Here is a 20,636-nt window from a genome sequence, read left to right on the forward strand (position 1 = left end):
CGCCACTCCCCGTCCCCGCCCCTCGGCCCCCCGCCCCCAGTGCCTCTGCTCCAGGCACCGCCAGGGGGCGGTGGCCCCGCGTCCGCCCTGCTCTCCTCCAGACTCGGAGCCGAGGCCCCTGGGGTCACCCTCAGCACAGCCCTATGGTTTCGGGGCCCCTCTCAATCAACTGCTGGGGGCCCCAGATCCAGGCCTTAGGCAGAGCTGGAGGCTGGGGTCTATTTTACAAATGAGGAAACCCGGGCAGGGTGAGGGAAGCTGCCCAAAGTCCGGGAGTTAGTAAGAACCGGATCGCACCCGAGGAGCCCTGTTGACAGCAGAAGTGCCACTCGGAGGGACGGGGGCGGGAGGGGCCCGGTGGAAGTGTGATCCGCCTGCTTAATGCCAACTTGGATCCGGGATGGAACCCACCATCACCACGTCCACTTCAGCCCCTGGGTCTGACCTGGGGAAGGAGGAGTTAGGCTGTGAGCCGCCCAGCGGTCAGGGATCCGCTCTTGCTAGGTCCCCGGAGTAGGGGCTTAGTAAGCATTTGCTTACGGACTGAAAGCAGTTCAGCCTTAGCTCTTCTTGAATTCTTGTGCGCAGGTGACCCTCTTAACACCTTGGTTGCCGACCCCTGCCGGTCAGGGCTCTGCCAAGGGTCTGTCCTTCTCCTTGGGATCTCCCTCCAATCCCAGCAACCTGCTGTCCCACCCATTGGGCACCCGTGAGGGACAGCAGAGGAAAGAGAAGATGTGGCACCTCCAGAGGGCAGAAGGTGGTGAAATGTGGCCTGGAGGGCATCCTGCCTGGGCAGGAGACAGGCGGCAGCTAGCTCCTGGATGCGTATCCATGGCACTCACTTCCACGGAGTGACCTTGAGAAGCTCAGCACTAAATACGAACTCAGAGTGTTAGCTCTTCCATTTTACAGATGAGGAAACTGAGGGAGAGTCAAGAGGGCTGCCCAGAGTCACAAAGTTAGTAAGCCAGAGCCTGGATCCGAACGCGTGGCCATCTGATTCCTGGGGTGTGTTCTCCCCTCTGCAGAGTTGCCTCCGGCTACAAGGGCAGTTGGGCTCTGGCCCCCACCCACTTCCCTGAGGGTACTGATGTCCCCTCGGTCACCCACATCCCACAGGGACCCACGTCCCAGCCTCCGCCCTTCAGCAGCCTTTCCTCAAGGAGACCGAGGTCAGAGCCCCGCCCTGAGCCCTAGGAGGATGAGGTCAGAGCATTACCGGGCTGGTGCACATGCTAAATAATTCATGTGGCTGCTGCGAGCGGGGGCTGCAGCATCCAAGAGGGCCCAGAGTGCAGACGGCAGACAGGAAACAAAGTCAGGTCACTCGCACTTGTGCCTGAGCACCGCAGGTCCCCCTGGAGCTAGAAATGCTAGACCTGGTGAGAATGGATTGGAGGGCTGACGGACCCGAACTAGCTGCGTGACTGTGGGCAAGTCACTTAACCTGTTTCTTGCTCTTACAGGAACTGTGAGGTACGCTGAAAGAGTTCAGGAGCCACATGTGTAAACTGAACGCTGGGCATGGCATTTGGCAGGTCCTCCTGACTCAAGGGAGGTATTAGTTATACCTGGCTCCCACCCACCTTCCCACGAGCCCAGAAGTTTACCCAACAGTGCTCCCACCTCCCTTCCCACCAGCCCACCAGGCAGCAGCAAGATTATGATAAAGGTGGGTCCCCTCTCTTGCCCCATGCCTGCATCACCAGGCCTTGTGTTTGGGGGGAGAGGGGGTGTGTGGGGAGACAGTGACCTTGGGCTTGGCCTGTTTGGGAGGCCTGGTTTCCCCTTAGAACGAATCCCCAACCAAGAAAAAAATTTAGTGGGAATCAGACAGCCTTTGTTGGTCTAGAAGGCAAGGAGCTGGATTTAAAAATATATATTAATAAATCCCAGACAAATTCTTAATGAACACACAGGGATTCTGTGGTAGTAATTCCTCACAAACAGAGAATAAGGTCATGTAATCCTGAGCAGTGATTAAGTCCAAACTACCCTGCCCCGAGCTACACGGTTTGACAGAAATGGGTGTGCCGTTTACCAAGGTGTTGGCCTGACGTCACCTGCAACAGGTTCTGGCCTATTCTGGTTTTTTCCATTCAAGGCTTGTGATGCAGCTGGAACACTTCTGTCTTCTTCACTTGGCCATAGACTGGAGGAAGCAGGGCCACGGGGTATTCTTGAATCTGGGCAGGTTTGCATCTTTCAGGAGCCCATCCCTCCCCGGCCTCACCCACAGGCCTCCAGGGGACTCAGACTCTGAACAAACCCACATTCACTGCAGGCTGCTCCCCGTGGCCTCTTGGCACTGCCAGGACTCACTCGAGACTCTCAGCTCGAAAAGCGAGGTAGAGCCTTTCTTCACCGCGAGGGATTTGGGGCTATGACCTAGATCACAAGGAGTCGGGGGTGCTCAGAGCTCCCCCCTCCCCTTCCATCAGAGTAACTAATACTCCATTCATGGAACTGGGCAGTCCAGGACAAGAGTCAGTGGATGGGGAGGGGGTCGTCACACTCGGGGGTACAGCCCTGCTCTCTGCAGGGCCTGTTCACCCAACTTAGCCCTGGAGAAACACGCTGGTGACAAAGGCACAGGTGCTGGGGGCAGGAGGGTGGCGCTGGGGTGGGGGTGAGGGCTGTGGGACAGCCTACGGGGTCAGCACCTGCGTTGTGCTCATCCTCCCTCGTCTCAGCAGGCAGAGGTGAGCTCTGGGGACACACCTGGCTTGAGCCCCTTGGATGAGCCAGCTCTGGTACCCGAGGGCAGGAGGCCAAGGAGACACTGCCGAGATCTCGTTCCCACGAGTCTGGAGCTGTGCGCACATCCTTGCCGGTACCAGCATCATGCAGGTCGCCAGGACGCCCCCACTTCCCTTGGTGGCCATCAGGACCCGGTGGAGCCTGTCATGGATGATAACAGCACCAGCGCTGTCGAGGTGCCCAAGGTGAGGCAGAAGCCTAGCCATCTGCCCGTCAGGAAATGGCACAGTCTGCAGTCCTGGACACCTCGTACCTAAGGGGCTGCGCCCAGTCCCACAGGTCTCAGTCCTGGGAGGGGCCTAGACCCCGGTCCGTCTGGCCCAGGACTCTCAATCGACCCCTGAGAATGCCGCCCTAGCCCCCACCTTGTGTCTTGATGGGACCTAGTTCAATGAAGGTATCAGGTGGTGATGCAGAGGGGCTCAGATCCAGGACCCGCAGGCCAGGAAGAGAGGCACGATCTGTCCGGGTCTCGAGTGAGCTTTGCCCAGCTCAGCGGCCTTCCACGGTCCAGGTGGTGGCAGGAGGTGCAGGTGAGAAGGGCAAGGGCCAGCTTCGCCACGGTTTGGCTTCGCCTTGGAGCAGGGCGGGACTGGCTGAGGCTGGAACCGAAAGATGGCCAGGAAGGATGACCATCTGGAGACCCACAGCAGGGGGCACAGGGGCTGTGATGTCGGGGGAGGGCATCCAGAGGGAGGCTGGGTGTCTGCAGATGGCTCCTGTGGTCTCAGGTCACTTGGGGACCAGGAGAGGCTGGGCTGGGCAGGAATTGCGGGGGCGGGGAGGGGGGGTGGACCACAGCCCCAGCCACATGCCCCAGGGTTTCACACGGCCCCTGACTCCACTGTTCCAGATCGGTGGCCTCCGGGCCCTTCCCGCTCCAGTGACAAGGGCCCTGCCCAGCCTGGACACAGAGGAATGAGGACAGCAGAACGACGTGCGGTCCAGGGAAGAGGGCGTCTACCATCTTGGGGACTGAGCCTAAAGTAACCAGAAAGAACAAGTGTTTGAACAACTAATAAAAGGGTTTGAGTCTCCAGGGGAGTTGGTGCAATCTGACATCGAAGGAGAAGTTTGATTTTTTTTTCTTCCAGCAACCTTTCTCCCCTCTTCCAACAGAAACATCTTTTCCCTACAACCGGTGTCAGAAAATAGCTTCTGGCGAGCTGGGGAGAAACATTCCCAAACCTGGGAGGAGCCGACTTGGCCAGCCCCCTGCCAAGGGTCAGAGCACCACTGCACGTCTGAACCCAGGCCACCGGGACCTGCTACAAGCCAGAGTCTTGGGAAAGCCTGGCCAGTCTCAGCATGGCCACTTCTAGAGGCTCTGTGGCCTTTCTGGGTCAGTCTGCTTACCTGTCAGAGGTGGTGAGAGAGCTACTTTGATCACTTACCCCCAGGGCCCTGTCTAACCCTAAAATGGTCTGGTTCTGGGATTTTGACTCTGGAAAAGGGAGAGAAAGTACTTACTGTCCTACCCATCTTTCAGGGGCAGCCCCGAGGATTCAAATGAGCCACTGTGGAAAGGTTTTACCATAAAGGACTGAGCAAATGGGCATTTAAATTCCTGCCCAGGAGTGAAACCTACCAGAACCTGGCCCGCCCCTTCCCACCTTTGAAAACAGGTCCTGGTCCTCTGTGAATCACTCCCAGCCACACACACACACACACACACACACACACACACACACACACACAGTGTGATCTGAGAGATGGAGCAGTGGCCCTGCACCCCATCCACTGCTGGATCTGCACCACCCTTCCCACTAAAGGGGCTGAAGCCAGCCCATCTTCCCTTACAAATACCCTCCACAGAGCTCCCTGCTGCGTTCCCCCGGCCCCGACCCCAGTGGAGGGGATCCCAGAGGAAAGCTGCCTCGTTTCACATAAGCCCAGATGCTGCACGAGACCCGAGACAGGAGCCGGGCCCAGAGGTCCGTGCTGATCGCACAGGACACGGACCCAGGCTTAGCTGAAGAACTCTTCCCTGGGGAGAGGTGTCAGCTACTTCGTTGCACAGAAGGAAAACCCAGCAGCGGCTTTCCTGGGAGCTGGATTCAGAGCGGGGGAGGAGAAAGAGGAAACGCCCACAGGCCAGGGTGGAGGGGCGGATCAGACACCGAAAGCCCAGATCAGACACGACATTCCCAGAAGAAGGGTTAATAAAGCAGAAACGTGTTTATTAGGCACCCTTGCCCCTCACAGAGGAGCAAGACCCGGGACAGAAGCGCCTGAGACATCTCTCAAGGTTGCAGGAATCTCTCTGAAGACTCCAGAGAATGTAGGTGCTGACTGGCCGCCACCCCAGGAAGAACACGATTTGGCTGGAGCGTGGCTGCCGCAGGTGACCTTGACACGAAGCCAGGTGACCCTGACACGAAGCCGGAGTTGGCTCCTGGACTCCACAGACACTGAGGAGTGGGTGAGGGGCCCGGGGATGCCCAGCCGAACACTGGCAGATGGGGAGGGCCTCCCGGCTGAGGCCCATGACCTGTCCTGAGCCAGCGAGGGGGAGGGGGAGGGGAGAGCACGGGCTCCCAGGAAGACCCTCGCCTGGGTCAGGTCCCCAGATCTTCCCGCCTCCTCCTGGTGCCGCCTCAGTCCCACACGTAGGGGTTTCTAAAGACCTGAGAGTTCTTGCCTTCCTTCGGCAGGGTGGCATCCTGGTGGCTCTGGGCTGCGTAGATGTCTTCGGCCCGCAGGGTGGAGTTGGCACTGCCCATCACCTGGCTGTTAGCAGTAGCCCGCGGGAGGATGACGTCGTAAGCTCCTTCTGACTGGAAGGAAGAACAGGCGGTGTCACAGCTGGGTTCCGCCCGGGCGGATGCACACACACTCCCACTCCGCTTCCTGCAGGGCTGCGCCTGCCAGCTCCCCCTTCCCTCCCTGCCCTCCCCCTCTGCCCCCTTCCAGCCAGGCCTGGGATGGATGACTCCGAGTCTGGAAATGGAGGAGCTGACCTCTGACCTCCAGCCCCTTATCTCACCCTGCAGAGGGCCACCCTCTGGGCATGGAAATGAGGCTCCCAGTCACCTCTGATGGTCCTGGGGCTTCACACAGTGGATGGCTCTTTCCAAAAGGATCTTCCTCTCAAGCCCTGTCCCACTCCCTAAACCTTGGGGCCCAACAGAGAGTGAAACACACAGGGCTTCTGTGACCCGGCCCGGCTACGCTCCCAGGCCCCCTTCCTCCAAGACTCTTAGCTGAGTACCCCCGGTGGCATTACACGCCCCCAACGGCATCACTGGCTGGTGTGCCGGGCCCAGAACACCCTTCTGTCAGGTCCCAGGCGTGTCACACGTTTCTCATCTGGCAGTCTGATTTAGAGACTTAAACCCCGAATGGTTTGGGGTTTGAGAGTTTTAAGTTTTGGAGACTTAAAATCCAAAGTCTCTGCCTGGATCCTGGTCGGAGCTGCGTTGGTTCTGTTCCTGTGTGGGTGAGGCTGGGGCATGGGTCCCAGGTCCCACCCTGGAGGGAAGGTGAGCTCCAGGCCTCACCTGCCTCATCCCTAGGCACACAGCTGCCACCAAACCCCCGCAGCTCCAGGGCCCCAAGCTGCCTTCTGAATCCACTCAGACCCGGGTGGTCCTCCCAACCCATTTACCATCTCCAACTCCCCCTCCCCATGTAGCTCCTGGAACATCTAGATCGAGGACGGGTTCTCCAACCTGGCTGTGCGTCAGAATCACCTGACTGTTTATGAAGCCACAGCCATGCCTAGGGGGCCCCACCCCGTGGTGAGCTGGTGAATGTTTCACGACCCTGATCTGTAATGTTGGCAGATCTCTGTGGGCGGTTATTCCCATCATGGCTTGGATAACTCCAAGTTATCAAGGTGACATCACTGAAGAGATGCTAACTGTTTGCTCCATCACACTGCTGGCCCTTGTGCCTCTTTAGCAAGTTCCCAGGGGATGGTAACGCTGGGGGTCGAGGGACCGTGTTTCTGGAGCCACCGTTAGAGAAAATATCTATTAGTTCAGCTCCTTCCTGAAGAAGCATGACTCCATGCACACAGGTGAGGGGTGGCCAGGTGGGGCACCCTGGGTGTCTGGGGGCCGGCAAACTGTGCTTGTGCCCTTCAGAGATTCATTCCTCGGCCTATCCTGGCTCCTGGCCGCAGCCTCCCTCTCCTGGAACCTAGCTGCAGGTTCAGGCTCCGGAGAGCGAGGGGTCTCCCCAAGAGCAACTGTCAGCCAGCCGGGGAGGAGGAACGTATAGGAGCGAGTAAGACTCTAACCCACCGGCTTCCTGTTCCCACCCGCCCTCCCTTGGCTAATGGAGCATCTGGTTTCCGGAGCCCAGGGGAGGTGTAAGGTCGAGAGCTGCTGCCCGCTGGTGGGGGGAAGGGAGCAGGAGAGCCTCTTGGGACAGCTGTGGCGGAGCAGCTAATACCTACCCAGACCTGCCCTGTGGTCCTCTGTCCACCACGAATGGCACCTACCTGGCTGAGGCCCCCCCTTGTCCCTCCCTAAGCTGCTTAGGGGAAAGCTGGCAGCTCCCACCAGCTCGGAGAGAGATTGTTCTGAGCAGCTGTCCTCAGTGGGCGTTTGACACCCCGATGACACAGGGCAGACAGGTCCCGCCAGTGTCGCGCAAGGCAGTAGGAGCGTCAACCCCAGGAGGAAGGCTTCGGGAGCTGGGGTCCTGGGCTCCCGATGGCTGACACACCGGACGCAGAGCCTGCCTTCTCCCTCCCGCTTCCACCCACCCTGCACACCCGGGCACCCCACTCACCGGGGCTTTGTGCATCAGGGTCATCTCAGTGGGCTGGTACACACTGGTCAGCAGCTGCCCATTGTACCCACTGTACGGTGACACTGGTCTCTTAGCTGCAAGGAAACATAGCAGCTGCTCTGGGCTGGGCTTTAAGCTCCCTTTCCTGCTCTCAGGCAAGGCTCCCCAGGAGGCAGGGAGAGGGAAAAGGGGGCTAGGCCAGCCCTGGGGGTGAGGCTGCGGGTGTACCCCACCCCGTGGAGCCCAGCATCCCTTTGTTTAGATGCACAGAGAGCACAATGCTCGCCTTCCCCTGGGGCTTTCCCTGCAGCATGAGACCCCCTCCCACCGAAAAAATGTCCCGTCAGCAACCTTCACATCCCCTTCCGCCCTCTGGGGCCAGAGGCCAAGAGGGGCACATGGACCTTCGGCCGCCTTCCAAGATGGCCAGCCTCCAGCTCTGGCCTCTCCTGCTGCGGGCCAGCTGCCAGGCGCCAGGGTAAATAAAGCAGAGACCCCACTGCCCAAGAGTCTGCATGGGGCAGGGCTGGGTGCTGTTTGCCCAGGACCCAGAGCTCCACCGGGGGGACTGCAGGCACATCCGGTCCTGTGGCCCCCTGGCAAGTTTCCAGAACTATTTTCAGCTCTGGGAACACTTCCCTGTGCCTTCCGGGGTGTTGATTTCCCGATCTGTCCTATGCTGCTGGGCGCTGGGTCGGAGGAAAGCTGCTGACCAATTCTGGGGGCCGGGGAGAGGGCTGAGCCGTGAGGGCCGGGGCAGCGGATGCCCGTCTCCTGCCGGCTGATGGCCCTGCGGCTCTAAAGGGACCACAACTCTATAGGGCTTCCTAAGTGCTGGGCTCACTCAATTGATTTTTCCATTTAGAAAAAATAAAATAAAAGGAAAAAAAACCCTTACAGCCCCAGAAGTGTTTGCCTTGAGGACAAAGGGTCTCTGGCCAGCAGGTGACAGCAAAGGTGGGGGCCGCCGAGGCTCCTCCCAACATTCGTCCCCAAGTCTCACCAACTGCACCTTCCCCCCTCACTTGGCACCAGGCTGTGCGGATGCCAGGGGCCACGCCACTGGGCAGGCCAAAAGTCAGTGCCTGGCAGCGTGAGGATCACTCCTTTCCCCAAGGCGGAGATAACAGGGATTGCAGCTTATAAAGAAAAAAAAGACAGTTCTGATTCTGAAACCTCCCCTGCCTCTGCCTCTGCCTCTGCCCCCTGGCAGAGGTCCCAGAGGTAGTGCTCAACAATCAGGCAGGTCAAGTCTTAAGCCCCCAACACCTCGGTCAGCAGAGTAGGGGGTCAGCGTCCAGGCTTTCCGGGTCACAGCAGACGAAGGGGCTGTATCCAGCCGGCTAAGAAAGCACGTGAGACGCGTGCCACAGGGCACATCCGGAAGGGCTCAATGCCTGGCACTCAGCGTGTGCTCAATAAACGCTAGTGGTCCTTACAATGAACAAATGCCAGAAAGAGGCTCCTTCCTTAGGGAGCTGGGAGCACGTCTGGCCAAGTCTCCTGGAGAATGGCCACTCCCTCCTGCCTCCCAAGCTTTTTCCGACGGGGGCTCGGCCCAGGCTGCAGGGGCTTCTCTTGCCTTCTTGCTGCTTCCACCTCCGAGGCGCCCTCGGCTCCAACCACCAAGGCTCTGGGGCTGCCTAGCACCTCAGGAGAGCCCCATCCCATTAACAAAGAGCCGGGGCAGGAGCTTGGGGACAAGCTGGCTATCGGATAGCAGGTGCTGCTTAGATCAGCATGTGGCACACGTGATTTTATGAAAAAGAAAAACATTTGAACTGAAAAGACTTTAAGAGGAAACTAAGACTATGGATATGTACATAATGGAAAAACAAGCTCTGGAAGGATAATAATATTGACAGAGCTAATAGCTAATACTTCTAGAGTATCTTCCAAGCGCCAGAAGATGCATTAATTGAATCCTCAAAAGAATCCTATGAAACAGGAACCATTATTATCCCCATTTTACAGATGAGGAAACTGAGGCAGGAAAATATTAGCCAACAGTGATCAGTTCTGGGGATAGAACAGGAGGGAATGGGGTAGAACTGACAGTGGAGGGAAATTTTACCTGTAATGTGTAAAATTTTACAATGAAAATGTATTCATGAATTGTGCGAGTATAGGAAAAAAATCCTTAAAAAAAATGGAATTTAGGGGACTTCCCTGGTGGCGCAGTGGTTAAGAATCCACCTGCCAACGCAGGGGACATGGGTTCAGTCCCTGGTCCGGGAAGATCCCACATGCCTCGGAGCAACTAAGCCTGTGCACCACAACTACTGAGCCCGCACTCTACAGCCACAACTACTGAGCCTACGCGCCACAACTACTAAAGCCTGTGTGCCCTAGAGCCTGCGTGCTGCAACTACTGAAGCCTGCGTGCCTAGAGCCCGTGCTCCGCAACAAGAGAAGCCACCGCAGTGAGAAGCCCACGCACCGCAATGAAGAGTAGCCCCCGCTCGCTGGAACCAGAGAAAGCCCGCGCGCAGCAGCAGAGACCCAACGCAGCCAAAAAGAAATAATGTTTTTTAAAATATGGAATTTAGGGACTTTAAGGCAGAAAACTCTGGATAATCTCAGGAACCTCCCATTTTGCTCAGGGGACCAGCCCCCTGTCCTGCAGTAAACCACCTGGAATAAAAGGGGACCTGGGGGGAGTTCCCTGGTGGTCCAGTGGTTAGGACTTGGCACCTTCACTGCTGCGGCCCAGGTTCAATCGCTGGCTGGGGAACTAAGGTCCCACAGGCTGCATGGTGTGGCCAAAAATTTTTAAAAACTAAAAAAATAAAAGAAAAGGGCACCTGGGGAGGATGTCCCATGACCCACCTGAGGCTGGCTCGTCCATGGAAAACGCCTTGTTTTCCACAAACATGCTCTGGCCCTTCTGCTCTTTCAGGATGGTCTCGTAGCCCACGCCCCGGGTGGGGTACAGGTCCCCCTGGTAGCTCTGCTCCGGGCTGGGCTTGGTCACCTGGGAGACCTCAGGGATGACATAGAAGAGCACGAAGGCCCAGGCATTGGCGGCGAGGGTGATGGCCAGCGTGGGGTCATCCCACGTGGGGCTGTTGTGCTGCTGGTTGCCGTAGGTGTACATGACAATCCACACCACCCAGATGGCGATGGAGGTGGCCGTGGTGAGCAGCACGAAGACCCCGTGCTTCCGCCAGCGCTTGAAGCGGCCGCACAGGGCGGGCCAGGCCCCCGTAAAGGCGCAGAGCAGCAGCAGCATGACGTAGATCAGCGCCATGACAAAGTCCACGTTGGCGATGGCACAGGGGGAGGCGGTGGCCCAGCTGGCACTGCCATTGGCCGGAGGGCCACCCTCGCCGCCACCTGCCCGCACCAGCGTGATGATCAGCCACTCCGTGTTGATGATCACCTCCACGAGGCTCAGCAACAGGGCCACGATGAAGACCACCCAGCCCCGGGGCCCATGGTTCTTCCGGACCAGGAAGTTGAGGGCTAACACGTGGGCCACTAGGCAGGAGAAGCAGATGGCGAACAGGACCCCAAAGAGGAAGCGCCGAGAGGCACAGGTGGAGAAGTCAGGCTTCACCACGCAGGCAAAGACGAGGCAGAAGAGGCCCAGGGTCCCCAGCAGGAAGAACACCTGGGTCCCCAGCAGGCTCCGCTTCTTGTTGTCCTGCACGAAGGGGAGGCTGGCCACGAGGAAGATGGTGAGGACAAAAGTGGTGACGATGCCCGCCCCCGCCACTGCCTCCAAGATGATGCCCCAAGCCCCAGAGCGGTCACACAGGTTGTAATAGAGGGGGTTGAGGTCCGGGCTGCAGCCAGCTGGGGCGTGGTTCTGGGCCTGGGCCCCTGGGAGTAGGAAGAGAGGCAGTCCCAGGCATATCAGCACCGCTTTCTGGATGGCCATCCTGGCTCCCAGGCCAGGCCCCAGCTGGGTCCCTAGAGACGGAGGGGAGAAAAGGCAAAATCAGTCCTCCTGGGCAGACTCTGACACATGAGGTGCCGTTGCCCCCATCCTGAACCACGGCACACTGATCTTGTCTGTGCCTCTGGGCTTCAGAATTGTTCTTAACACAGAACTCCTGGGCCTTGTACCAAGTGACCAGAGAGGCAAATGAGATGAAACCCAAGTGTGATCCCTGTTCCCAGTCATGGAAAAGGAGGAAACTGTGCTGAATTTTCAGGCCCCTCCCCCTCCCCCAAATCATAACCTGGGCCCAGATATTCCCTGAGCTCTTGCAGGTGGGCTGGGGGCTGAGGTTTGTGAGCAAGTTCACTCAGCACTCAGTTCCTCTCTGTCCTGGGACTTCCAGAGTTCAAATGGCCAGACACCATGCCCTCCACTCTGTCCCTGTGACGCCTAAGTCTACGGCAAATCAGCCACGCGTTCATTCATTCAGTGAGGGTTTAACAAGCACCTGTAACAGGTGCAAACTGCAACCAGAGAAAGTGAAGAGATGATTGAAAAGTTGTATGTATCAACACTTTTCCCCTGACGCCTCCCTACCACTGCCCTTTTCTGCCCTTCATTTTACGGCTTTTAGTGCCAATGCTTCTCCTCAGAATCCAAAGTTCTTTGGAAGCTCAGTTGCTAGAGTCTCAAGAACAAAATCAACGAATTTCTGGGACTTTCCTGGTGGCACAGTGGGTAAGACTCCATGCTCCCAATGCAGGGGGCCTGGGTTCAATCCCTGGTCAGGAAACTAGATCCCATATGCAAGCTGCAACTAAGATCTCACATGCCACAACTAAGGAGCCGGCAAGCTGCAACTAAGACTCAGAGCAACCAAGTAAATAAATAAATATTTAAAAAAAAAAAATCAACCAATTTCCCAGCTAGGGAGTTAATGACTTAATGCAAAAATCTTCCTATGAGGCATTAACATTTTAAAAGCGAGAACCAGGCAAGGGCAAAGCAAAACCCAAAGAAATTAATCTATAATGGAAGAAATTAATCTATAATGTGTAGAGGCACAAAGAAATTAATCTATAATGGAAGATGTTGAGGCACTGTAGCTAGAAGGCAAGAAAGATGTCTTTTATTCACACCAGGAAGGTAACTTACTACTGCAACGACTCACTGGACCGGTCCCAGACAGCAGCCTTACTAAATGCTGTAGACTGGCACCAAAGAAAACCAAACCCCTGCTTTCAGTACCAGCTGGATTTTCCCTGTGTGAAGTAGAGGTGAAGAGTGTGGCAGGTTAAGAGAAATTAAAGACCAAATCAGTGAGTTTTCTACTCAAAGACTTTAAATTTACCTGGAGGACAGAAAATTTAAATGCTCTAAAAAGCAAGTCATAAATTCCAAAATTCTATGAAATGCAGGGACTCCACATTTAAATCACCCCTTATTATGTTCAAGTAACTAGGTGTAACCCCGCCTCTTCCTCTCTCACCTCTTGGACCCAGGAACTTTCCAGAAAGACAGCAACCAAGCTTTCCTGGGCTGATAGTGACCACTAGTGGCTGGGAGGGGAATGGCATGATCCAACTTCCCCACCACGTCTCTTTCTTCCCTTTAGGAGGTGGAGTGTATATTTGCACACCGCTAAGCCCTTAATGTTTTCACCATTCCTGGTTAGTTAATATATAACAGGCAAACAGAACTGTCTCTCCATGATTGAGAAAGGGAAGGACACTGCTACTGAGTCAGAGGAAATAAAACTCAAAATTAAGTGAAACTGACAGAATAAAGATCAACAACTTTCAAAGTCCTGTAAGATAACCTCTACATATGCTCCTTGAAAGCATTTTAGGTCTCTCAGCCTTCCCAACTACAACCTCGTCTGCCAATTAAGCTTGCTTTTCCCCAAACAACACCTACCATTAACTTTTTTTTTTTTTTTTTTTTTGCGGTACCCGGGCCTCTCACTGCTGTGGCCTCTCCCGCTGCGGAGCACAGGCTCCGGATGTGCAGGCTCCGTGGCATGTGGGATCTTCCCGGACAGGGGCACGAACCCGTGTCCCCTGCATCGGCAGGCGGACTCTCAACCACTGCGCCACCAGGGAAGCCCTACCATTAACTTTTAATAAATTAACGTTCCTGTGTGAATTTGTTACTGTTTTCCTAAATAAATGGTACTGTAACGCAGCTAGTTTCTCTCGACTTCCAATGCAAAAGCATGTTTCCCCTACATCATGATTTAAATAAGCTCTTGTAGGGGACTTTGTGTAACAGTAAATCAATAAAGCACAAACTGTACTTTATTTACAAGGGCTGGGAAGGGAAAAGAGGAATCGGAGAGGGCTAATGGATAAGGAATATTGAACCACTCCAGGAGATAATTAATGGATAACGTGCTATGGGATCCTAAGCACTTAACCCCCTCATGAGTATTTCTGGCTCACAGCAAAACAGCTAGACCTTGGGGTGAAGTTGGAGATGTGGTATGAACCCTGAGAATGGTCACTCAGACTTAGCCTCGGGCAATCTGCACATCTTCAAGAGCTGCTCATCCCATCTCCCTCCGCCGGGTCCTAGGTCAGAACAGACAAATATTCCAAATCAGCAAATATTTACCGTGCGTCTAGGGGGACCAGGCCCAGTAGTTTCCCTAGACGCACAGTGGAAAATACAAAGATGAACAAACACAGTCCAAAAGGTAGGTCTACAAGAAAACTACCCAAAGAAGAATAAGGTAAGTGTCACACAAAAGAATTTACCTCTGGGGAGAGAAAAGTGCTACAGGAACACAGAGGAGGAAGCTCTTCCCAGCTGAGGGGGTCAGAAAAGACAGAGTGAAGAACACCTCCCAACAGCATTTTATTCAGTTTCTAATCAAATTCACCAAGTATGAACTGAGTCTGTAAAGGGAGGTTGCAGCTGGCTGGCTACAGATTAGAGACACTACAGGGAAGGAGTTTAGGGCTTGATTCTAAAGGTAGTGGGTAGGGAGGGTGGGAGGGAGGGAGACGCAAGAGGGAAGAGATATGGGAACATATGTATGTATATGTATAACTGATTCACTTTGTTATAAAGCAGAAACTAACACATCATTGTAAAGCAATTATATTCCAATAAAGATGTTAAAAAAAAACATAAATAAAGGCAGTGGGGAACCACTGAAGGCTGTTTTTTAAATGATGAGGGCATAACCAGCGTTGTGCTTTAAGATTTAAGTCTGGCAAAAAAAGCATAGGCAATCGATTTGTTGAGGACACATTCTTCCCCGGCTAAAGACCAAGGCCAAAGGTAAGGCCTAATGGAGATCCTTTCCCAGATAAAGTCTAAGGCCTGTCTGGATGTGGGGAAAAGGATGCTAAGTCCACGCTACAAGTTCAAATCTTATAACGGCCATGTCATTACAAAGCACCAAGCCCGTAGCCTGCGACCACTATGTCAATCCCTCTTCTTGGTCTATCTTGCTCTTAGAGCCATACCTGCTTGTACCTTGCGAGAATCCAACACCTCATAAGAACTTGGGCCAGGGCCAGAGAAGCTTCACAGCCCTCACCCCAATTTCCTTCTCACTTTGCTGTTGGCCCTGGACCTTACCCTTCAAGCCTGTCGGTCCCACCAACATGGAAACTTCAAAGTAGGGGAGTGGAGAGACAGGCAGACACCAACTCAAGTGGGAAAATTGGACCCATTGGGCCTGGTTCTTGTCCACTGCCTGGGACAGCGACCCTTGGAGGCCAGCAGGAGACTTAAAGAAAGCTCAGCCCAGTGTCCTTCAACATCCAGGAATGCAGATTCAGCCAGCCAAGGGATGCTGTGTTTGAAGACGGCGGCCAAGGGGGAAAGGACTTGGATGAAACAGACCAGCTCTGCCTTGAGACTCTCCCTCCTCCGGGTCCCTAGAGCCTGCACTTCCAGGCTTTTTGAGCCTCGATCGTTAGAATTGTGTGCGTAGGCGTCTCCCCTACCTGGCTGTAAGGTCTGAGGGGAGTGAACAAGACTTGTTTTTCTTAGCATCCCCTGCAACATCTAGTCTTGCACTGAACATAGTAGGCATTTGAAAAGCATTCACTGAACGGATTTGGTGCCCATTTCTCCCCATCCCAGTCCGGCCTCTTCATTTTAGAGTCACGTCTCCTGCTTTAAGGTTCTCAGTAGGGGAGACTTCCCTGGTGGTCTAGTGGTTAAGACTCCGAGCTCCCAATGCAGGGGGCCCAGGTTCGATCCAGGGTCAGGGAACTAGATCCCACATGCCACAACTAAGAGTCTGCGTGCTGCAACTAAAGATCCCGCATGCCTCAACTAAGACCTGGCACAGCCAAATAAATATTTTTTTTTAAAAAAGGTTCTCAGTAGGACCAAGGAGGGGGACCTCCTTCAGTCCCATGAGTTCCCCCCACACCATGGCTGCAGCCCAGCCGAGCTGCAGATTATTTTCTGGACAAAGGGGCCCTTTTGCTTCACCTCCCTGGAATCAGTTATACAAGTATTTTTAATCACCTCTGAAATCGGCCTTTCCCCAGGCTCAGCCACTCAGTCCCCAGCTCAGGTCTGAGTCAGCCCAATCCAGTTCCAGAATCCCCTTCCTCCCTCTTTCCCTCTCCCAGGGGAGGCAGAGAGACCTCAGCAGAGTGGTGGCTCAGAGGCCCAGCCAGCCCTGAATGGGCTTCACCCAGCAAGGATGAGGCAGCCAGGCCTTCTCACCTTTCCTCACTCCCCGACCATCTACACCAAAGCCTGAGAACCATCCTGAAAAGGGCAACACGAGCTTCACAGTGCGGCCTTGGTCTGTCTCCTGGGCTCAAAGGGACAGAGTAAGATATAGACCCACAGCCAGGTACCTTCAAGTGTGCCATGACCATGTAGAGGCCCCTCTCTGAGGCACCTAAGCAGAGCCACAGAGGAGCCTCCTTCCTGCCGGGTCTGCCGCCACTCAGCAGCCCATAAAGAGAGACGGATGGACCCACTGGCAGCCTTCCCACATCCTCCCCTTCTCCCATCCATCTCCTCCTTCCTCTTCGCCCCTGGTTAGGTCCTGCCGTCTTACCCCTCTGTTCAGGGGGCTCTGGTGTTTAAACCAACCAATAAGAAGAGGGATCGGAGATGCCTGTACCTGTACGGGGCTACTTCAGTGCCCAAGTTGGGGGGTGGGATCGGGGGTGGGGTAGAGGGCTTCCAGGAACCCCAGACTTAGACCTTCACACCGAGGGCGGGTATTTGGCTCCCAATTCCCTGAACATTCTGAAACACGTGAGTCCTCAACCCAAGGGTCCGCTCTGGAAAGCCACTCCGGAATGCGCCCCACCCCCCAGCGGCACGCCCTCCCCCAGCCACAGATAAAGGCCCAGGCAGGGAACCTCCAAGAGCACAAAACCCTATTTCAACATATTCGGGTCCCTGAGCTTTAGGATCAAGAGCGTGGGGTTTTTTCAATGACTGCGTTTTGCTGGGTTTAAAACTGTGGGTCTGGGGCTGGAGAGGCGCAACTCCACCTCCGCGGCTGGGAAGGGCGCAGGAAACCCCGTGAGGCGTGAGGGAGGAGCGGGGAAAGGGAAGGGATCTAGAAGCCACGCCGCCAAAGGTAGAGGGCCTACGACTGACCGAAGTTCCGAACTTCCCGCAGGAAGATTGAGCCCTCCCCTCCCTAAACCTCTCGCCGGGACCGGGGTCCACACCCACGCTCCCCTGGATGGCGGAACATAAAGAGCAGGGGGCCAGCCTCTCTCCCATTTCCTCAGGTCCCAGAAACCTGCCCTCCCCATCCACGGTAGCGGGCCGCGGGGAGGACGCCGGCCCCCCAGTCACTACTGGCCGCGGAGTCACGCAGAGAGGCTGCGAGGGAGGAGGGGGTAGTCCTTGGAGACCCCGATCGTGGAGTTCTCCCGAGCCGCCAACTCCGAGCCGCAGCGCCGGGCTTCCCACACCCCCAGTCCCCAGCGTGCTCCGCTTTGGAAAGTTTCTGCGAGCGAGCGAAGTAGGAGCGGTGTCCTCCGCCCCCCGGTTCGCCACCACTGGGCCTCAACCCTCGCCCACTCCCCACCAGCCCGACCCCACTCTTCCCGGCGGCCGAGGGGAGGGCGGAGCGAGCAGGCTGCAGCCCTTACCTGGGACGCGTCGCCGGCCCAGCTCCGGCGCGGCGTCTGGGGCCAAGTCCAGGCGGGGCGCGAGAGGGGGTGGGAGGGACTCGGCGCAGAGAGCGGGGCCAGGCCCAACCCTGGTCTGAGGTGGCGGGGCTCAGGCGGGGGATCGGGGCGCAGGGCCTGCCTCTCCCCGGGACTCGGAGCTGGCTGCGCTCCGTCTCTCGCCCTCGCGCTGGCCTCTGCCCGCGCTCGGCTCCTTTCTCGCAGCGAGGGTGGGCCGGCGCCTGCATCACCGTGACATCACCTCCATTGAGGAGCTTATCGGGCGCCCGCGGCGCTCCAGGTACGTGCAATCCGCTTACACAGTAACAAAGCCCGGCCGGCCCTCCCCCCACCCATCCCCGACTCACCTCCAGGCTCAGACTAGACGCACTTTCCGGCAGGGGAGGGAGATCGGAGTTTCTGGCCAAGCCGGCTTGTGGGTTGCTGCTGTTTACTGCCACGCCCCCGCACGCGGGCGCGCGCACACTCACGCGCACTTACTTTCGGGACTCGGTTTTCTCTCCGGAAAGCGGTTTGGGGTGCAGGCCAACACAATTCGCGGGCGGGCTCTCCCTCTCCGCAAGTACCAGCGCGCGCGCACACAAACACGCGCGGGGGCCACCTTGGTGCGTCTCTCCGGGACGGACACCTAGTCTTTGTCACCTTCGTCCTAGCTCTCCCGTGAGACACACGCGGGGCACAGTTCGCCGCTCCGGACTAGAGCGAGGCGCACACTCAGATACAAAGTCTGTCTTTGTCGTGCCTTCTGAGCCCCCTGCCCTCCCCGAGCTTGCACACGTGGACACACCACACACCGAGCGTCCACCTCTTGCACGCGCGATCCTTCCCCGGCACCCGGCTCACCAAGTGTGCGTGGGAACGCCACCGCGCGCGCCCCTAACGCCGTGGGCCGGGCCCAGAACCACTCGGGACCGTGGGCAGAAGTCGCCCTGGGTCCGACTACCCGGCGCCTGGGTTTCCTGCGATCGCCCGGGACACGGTCCACCTTAGCGCGCGCTCCCCTCCCCGTGTCCCCGTTCCCTGTTCGGACCTGTCCTAATTAGCCTTCACGGTTCAGTTCCCCGAGGTACAGTGTTTAACCAGGCCCCCGCGGTCTCTGCGCTCCGTGACACATCGGCCTGGCCACCGAGTCCTGCCCCTGCCGCCGCCCGGGGACTTTTGCACGAGTTCGAGTCCCCCCCTCCCCGTACCCCAACCTCACTCCCTATCCCGGGGTGCGTCAGCGGGTTTCCCCCCTTTCCTCTCCGGTCCCAGGAATCAGCAGAAGGGGAACTGCAGAAATGGGGAAGCGAATCCAACCTAGGATCACCCCGGCCCAGTAAACAAGAGATTTTCCCGCTGCCTTCTCCCAGGGCTGCGGGCTCCGCGGGAGGTGGGCTACGCAGCGGGGCCTAGTTGGCAAGCGCCGGAGGCCCGGAGGGGCCGCGGCGCACCGAGAAGGGAGTGCTTGTTGCGCCTGGCCGGGGCCCAGGGGCCGCGGAGGCAGGGCCGGGCGCCGGGTCTCCGGGGTGCTGGTTCTCGTGACGCCGAGTTGCCTGGGGGATCGCCAGCGGCGCGCGGTCGGAGTCAGCCGTTGGCCGGGCGGGCGGCTGGGCGTGTTGGTTCTGCCCGGAGCGCCCGGGAGGAGGGCGGGAATCGTGGGGGGAGGCGGCTGGTCTCGGGCTGGGGGTAGCAAGGTGGGGGAGGGCGCAGGCAGAGGGGAGGGGACCTCCCGGGCTGTTTGTTTGCGTGCTTCCATCTATGACAACCAGAAGTCAAACTCCCTGAATCACCCGGAGCTGCCGGAGCGATAAACCCCACGCTGGCTCCTCCCCTCGCACACCAGTTTTCGGACTCCTGGAGGGATTGTTTGCTTAGCAGCCTGGGCTGGCGGTGAGGCCCTGCTTTTCTAGAACCCTATATCTCTTCCTGCGCCTGGCCCTCTGGCTGGCCTGGAAAATGTGAGGACTGAATTGTTTCAATTCTTTTCAATGTTGAGAGGAAGAGTGCATTGCTGTGCCTTTGGTCTCCTTCCCCTAATAACTCCACCTCCTGCATCTCAGGGACGACCCTGCACACACACACACCGGACGTGAGCACGTGCAGACCTGTGTAAGGGCCAGGCAGTGGGGGACCCACCCTGAAAGGGGGAGCAGCAGGTCAGACCTTCCCGAAACAGATCAGTCACTCTAACCTCTGACTAGTTTTCATCATCTGGGCAACCAACGCTGAAACAAGTTTGCTGGGAGGGGTCCCTCATTAGCATATGTTTAAAGCCAGATCTAGGAGCCTGGGAAAGGGGTGGGGAGACCAGGATACAAGTGACCTCAGGGAGACACAGGTGAATTCGGGATCTGTCTCCATCCGTGGAGAACCCCTTCACCCTCCAGAGACTTCTCCCATTAGGCAAGTCTCACCCCTCCCTCCGGGCCCAGGCAGGGGCCAGGTTGGGGTATCCAGTGCCTGGCCACCCACTGGCGGTGATCTGGAAACAGGCCTGGACACCTCAGTGAATGAGCTCCGCCCCTAGCCAGCCCTGTGCCATGATGGCAGTGGAAATGTAGGGCCGTTTTCTGAGAACGGTTTGCTCTGCCCCTTTCCGCCCCATCTCACTCTGGAACAGGATATGCCTTCAGGACAAAGGAAGGCCCTCGGGGCAGACGACCTGGGGCTTCTGAGGCTCCAGGATCCCTGGTGCCCTTGGCTTTAATCCCCCAGGGCCTGTCAATAGCAGGAACACTGGAGGGTGGAGATCCTGAGAACCTCACCCTCAGCCCTGTGAGCTGGATGGCTGTGGGTCCCGATGGACACGGCCACGTGTCCGGGAGAGAAGTTTGGTGGGAGGCGCCATTGCGTCAAAGACTCCAACCGCGGACTCATCTGTGCCCCCAGGTACCCTTCGCCCAATGTAATAATACATAGGCACGTAAGCCTTTATGAACTCCCATCTTCCCCAAAAGGTAACACTTTGAGAAGCGGTCCCACAGGGACACTGCCTTCCCACTGTTCAGATAGATCTTGGATTAATGGATTGTGTGGACAGCGTCTGTACTCCTCCTTCCCAGCACGGTGTGTGAGTTCCTGTTCGCCGCCGGCTGATCGAAACTACCTTTATTCATTGGAACAATTCCTTT

At 56.9% G+C, this 20,636-nt stretch overlaps 1 protein-coding gene across 8 annotated transcripts; it reads right to left on the minus strand.

The window, feature by feature from the left end:
- Positions 1–1,124: 1,124 nt before the first annotated feature.
- On the minus strand, positions 1,125–18,685 carry GPRC5C (G protein-coupled receptor class C group 5 member C). 8 transcript variants are annotated; one of them, XM_022589720.3, is made up of 5 exons: positions 17,871–18,685; positions 10,333–11,418; positions 7,504–7,598; positions 5,405–5,540; positions 1,125–3,744 (listed from the first exon to the last, which is right to left on the minus strand). In XM_022589720.3, exons 2-5 carry the CDS (start codon positions 11,384–11,386, stop codon positions 3,491–3,493), a joined length of 1,539 nt encoding a protein of 512 aa, XP_022445428.2. In that variant the 5' UTR covers positions 11,387–11,418; positions 17,871–18,685; the 3' UTR covers positions 1,125–3,490. The 8 variants fall into 8 exon arrangements, with proteins under 8 accessions (XP_022445428.2, XP_089757808.1, XP_089757807.1 ...); XM_089901682.1 differs by lacking the exon at positions 17,871–18,685 and adding an exon at positions 13,847–16,454; XM_089901681.1 differs by lacking the exon at positions 17,871–18,685 and adding an exon at positions 13,831–16,454.
- Positions 18,686–20,636: the final 1,951 nt, after the last annotated feature.

The sequence above is a fragment of the Delphinapterus leucas genome, chromosome 19 (assembly GCF_059928025.1).
Source record: "Delphinapterus leucas isolate spDelLeu-1000000601 "Yukka" chromosome 19, BTC_Dleu_Yukka2, whole genome shotgun sequence".
Classification (NCBI taxonomy): domain Eukaryota; kingdom Metazoa; phylum Chordata; class Mammalia; order Artiodactyla; family Monodontidae; genus Delphinapterus; species Delphinapterus leucas.

What these genes read in the sequence shown, in the direction of transcription:
- GPRC5C (XM_022589720.3), bottom strand. Translation starts at nt 11,386, where the DNA reads ATGGCCATCCAGAAAGCGGTGCTGATATGCCTGGGACTGCCTCTCTTC. An exon ending in CCCTGATGCACAAAGCCCCG is followed by an intron (nt 5,541 to 7,503) that starts GTGAGTGGGGTG and finishes TCTTCCTTCCAG; the next exon opens with TCAGAAGGAGCTTACGACGT. An exon ending in TGCCACCCTGCCGAAGGAAG is followed by an intron (nt 3,745 to 5,404) that starts GCAAGAACTCTC and finishes TGGTTACTTTAG; the next exon opens with GCTCAGTCCCCAAGATGGTA.